The sequence below is a fragment of the Saccopteryx bilineata genome, chromosome 3 (genome assembly GCF_036850765.1).
Source record: "Saccopteryx bilineata isolate mSacBil1 chromosome 3, mSacBil1_pri_phased_curated, whole genome shotgun sequence".
Classification (NCBI taxonomy): domain Eukaryota; kingdom Metazoa; phylum Chordata; class Mammalia; order Chiroptera; family Emballonuridae; genus Saccopteryx; species Saccopteryx bilineata.
Genome location: NC_089492.1, coordinates 86,063,520 through 86,067,424, shown reverse-complemented (window position 1 = coordinate 86,067,424; position 3,905 = coordinate 86,063,520). Strand labels below are relative to the sequence as shown.

The following is a 3,905-nucleotide window of genomic DNA, read 5'->3' as shown; positions in this document are numbered from 1 at the left end:
AGAGAGACTTCCGTGATCCCCGGAACTGTAAGAGAATGGAACTGGCTCGAACGGGCTCGCGAAGTGAATAGTGAAGGGATACCAGAGCATCTTCCAGTCCCGATCTGGCTCAGGAGCTAACTAGGGACTATGCCGGGGGAGTGGAGGCGCTGGGAGGGCCAGAGGGGGCCAGAAAGAAAGGAGCTCCGTCGCAGGGCTGGGCCTGGGAAGGACAAAGGTCAAGTACCCAGGAGAACCAGCCGAGATGCAATCCCGAGGTCAGCGCTCCCAAGATAAGAAAGAGTACGTTTCACGTTTGGTTCCCAAGGAGCAAAGACCAGAGCCGCCAGAGAACCGACTGCTGGGCTTAACCGGTTAAGATTAAGCTGCTCAGGGCTCGACCAGCCAGGAATGGAGTGCCAGCAGGACTGGAGTGGAGTGCGACCCTTGCGGTTGCTGGGCAGTGCAGAGACCCGTTGAGCCCCAGACCGAGAAATTGCGAAAACTTGACGCACGGGGACACCATTGCCGCGTGTCGCAGGCCCCTGACACTAGTTCCTTGTCAATCACTCTCGGTGAACTACAGCAAGACCTGGGGGGCGAACGCTAGAATTCCGGGAGCAAGTAGATACTGAAGGGGCGTCTTGGAAACCGAAAAGGTGGTGAGAGACGGAGAAATGTACTCCTGCACTTGCTCTTCGTTGCTGTTCACGAAATCGTAGATAAATCTGGGTTTCGTACCCAGGATCTGCCACTTGCTAGCAGTGTAAATCATAGCCAAGTCACTTAAATTCTCTGAACCTGCTTTCTCCTCTTTAAAATTGAGATAATACTTAATAGGGTGGTAGTGAATGCATTTTGTAAATTGTAAACTACACTTCCTCATCTTTACCCCTAGCTACATCCCCAGTGCCTCAGTGTTACACTGTTAAGAACTCAAAAATATTTTCTTGTGTGTATTAAAGTACAATTGTGCATCCTCTTCCCCCAAATTTTAATTAAGAACTGATGGGGGAATGTTTCATTTTTTTTTCCAGGTTTGCTGAGGACTCCAGTAGTACCATTCCCTATATGGTATCTTAGTTTTGTAAGTAATTTTTTGAAGCCAAGGGAGCCAGAAAAAGGCAGCCATGGGGCTTTAAAAGAAACAAAAGTGAAAATGAAGCTGAACAAGCAAATAAAAGAAACTAAAATCCAGCAAAACTACTAATGGAGGAAACTGGGCAGCTAATCAATGAAAAGTTATATGTTCAGGTTGAAAATAAATTATTGCTGGAATAATAAAATAAATAAATAAATAAATATTGCTGGAATACCTGACCAACAAAACTGAGGAGTACAGAAGGCAACTTGAGCTGTAAAACAACTATGTGCAAGAAAGTTGGGGGAACCCTTAGCCCTGGCCAGTTAGCGCAGCGGTAGAGCGTCGGCCCAGTGTGTAGAAGTCCCCAGCAGGGCACACAGAAGCAACGATCTGCTTCTCCCCCCTTCCTCACTCTCCCCCCGACCCCCTCCGCAGCCATGGCTCAAGCTGTTTGAGTGAGTTGGTGCCTGGCGCTGAGAATGGCTCCATGGCCTCCGCCTCAGGGACTAAAATGGCTCGGTTAGGAGCAACAGAGCATCGTCCCCTAATGGGCTTGCCTGGTGGGTCCCGGTTGGGGCACATGCGGGTGTCTCCGTCTCAGCCTCTGCCTCCCCGACTCTCACGTTAAAAAAAAAAAAAAAAAATGAACAAAGGAGACAAGAATTAGCCTCCAAATATTTGAAGCAGCAGTTGCAGACATTTCGCTATTAAAGGAGACACAGGAGAGAGAAATCCAGACATTGTAAGAGGAGAAAAAGAAAGCCCAAGATGAGATAGATACAAAGAACAGGAAATCCAGACCTGGTTCCTTCAAGATAATCTGGAGAAACAAGTGAGTGAGCCAGACATAAGGCTGTTGGGAAAGAGAAAAATAAAGGAGGTTAAAAGGCCCAGACCTTGGAGGTTGTAGCAGAGAAACATACTTCTGAGTTTTATTGTGGCATCTGGCAGAGAACCAGCAGTTACTGACGGAATTACAGCAATCTTAGCAATGCCAGGAGTTGCAGGCTACTCAAAACTGGTTAAAAAATTAGAAGCAGTAGCTGCAGCAAGAACAAAGGTGTATGCACTGTTTAATCCAAGGGAGGCAACTACTACAACAAGGTGCTCCAAAGACTACAAGAACCCTTTCCTTCCCTGGGCACCATTATCGGGTTAATCCACAGTAATTCCTAAAATATCACTGATTAAATAAGGACTGGAGCAAGTATTCCCTGATGGTGCATAAACCTAGTTAGGAAGGCTTTGGGGTCTCATTGCTACAGTAAAATATCCATCAAGATGTGTTAGTGTGCCCTGGCCGGTTGGCTCAGTGGTAGAGCGTCGGCATGGCGTGCGGAAGTCCCAGGTTTGATTCCCGGCCAGGGCACACAGGAGATGCGCCCATCTGCTTCTCCACCTCTCCCCCTCTCCTTCCTCTCTGTCTCTCTCTTCCCCTCCAGCAGCCAAGGCTCCATTGGAGCAAAGATGGCCCGGCGCTGGGGATGGCTCCATGACCTCTGCCTCAAGCGCTAGAGTGGCTCTGGTCACAACAGAGTGACACCCTGGATGGGCAGAGCATCGCCCCCTGGTGGGCGTGCCGGGTGGATCCCGGTCGGGCGCATGCGGGAGTCTGTCTGACTGCCTCCCTGCTTCTCACTTCAGAAAAAAAAGAAAATGTGTTAGTGTGAAAGATTACGTGCTTTTTCTTCCAGCCATACTGCTAGATATTTGTGTGACCAGCTTCTCTTAATTAGGTTTTTCTTTAATTACAGGTAGCTCTTGTTAATAAACAGGATGGTACTCAAACCTCCAGGTAACCTAACACCATTTGCTAGACACTCCTACATTAAACCAGGTGGAGAAAACTACCTTGAGGAAGTGAAAGAATAGTTGTGTGATTTATTTCATCTAGCTGAGTCAGATTTCTTTAACAACTTTATTTTTTTCAATTTATTTTTTACAGGGACAGAGAGTCAGATAGAGGGATAGATATAGACAGACAGGAAGGGAGAGAGATGAGAAGCATCAATCATCAGTTTTTCATTGCAACATCGTAGTTGTTTATTGATTGTTTTCTCATATGTGCCATGACTGCGGGCCTTCAGCAAACTGAGTAACCCCCCACTCGAGCCAGTGACCTTTAGGTCCATGCTAGTGAGCATTTGCTCAAGCCAGATGAGCCCGCGCTCAAGCTGGCAACCTCAGAGTCTCGAACCTGGGTCCTTCTGCATCCCAGTCAGCCGCTCTATCCACTGCGCCACTGCCTGGTCAGGCTGAGTCAGATTTCTTTATAGAAAAAGCACCTTTAAGGATAGCATTTCAAGTTGACTTCAAGAGCTTTCTGCTCAGACCCTGGCTGGGTAGTTCAGTTGATTAGTGTCAACCTTATACACCAAAATTGTGGGTTTGATCCCTGGTCAGAGCTCACACAAGAATCAAGGAATGAATATATAAACTAGTAAAACAACGTATCAATTCCTCTCTCCCCTCCTCTCTATAATCAGTAAGTTTATTAAAAAAATTTTTTAAATAAAGCTTTACTCTGTAAACATACCAGTTTATCCTCATTCCTTTTGGCCAACTCATACTACAAAGGCAAAGTGTTTTTTAAGCTTTTTAAAAAACGTTTGTGCCAGTGATCAAGTAGCTCCTTCTATAGTTTCTCATGAGTGAAAAAGTCCTCTATTAACAGCAAGAGCAATAAATGTTATCTGATGCAGCTCTTATAAATGTTAGCTTTGAGTAAATTGAGAAGGGAAAAGAAGATAAAAAGAAAGTATATTACTTTTGAAAATATTTTCTGTGAAGAATACCTCAAGAATTAATTAGGTGGCTGAGCCTGACCAGACAGTGGCACAGT

The 3,905-nt window shown here is 45.9% G+C and overlaps 1 protein-coding gene across 1 annotated transcript; it reads left to right on the top strand.

The window, feature by feature from the left end:
* Positions 1–119: 119 nt before the first annotated feature.
* Positions 120–2,467, top strand: CCDC121 (coiled-coil domain containing 121). Its single transcript, XM_066266441.1, is given in 8 exon segments — positions 120–641; positions 1,017–1,175; positions 1,178–1,243; positions 1,279–1,359; positions 1,751–1,846; positions 1,849–1,944; positions 1,947–2,006; positions 2,009–2,467. Coding segments are annotated over 7 exon segments (660 nt in total). The 5' UTR covers positions 120–641; positions 1,017–1,138; the 3' UTR covers positions 2,233–2,467.
* Positions 2,468–3,905: the final 1,438 nt, after the last annotated feature.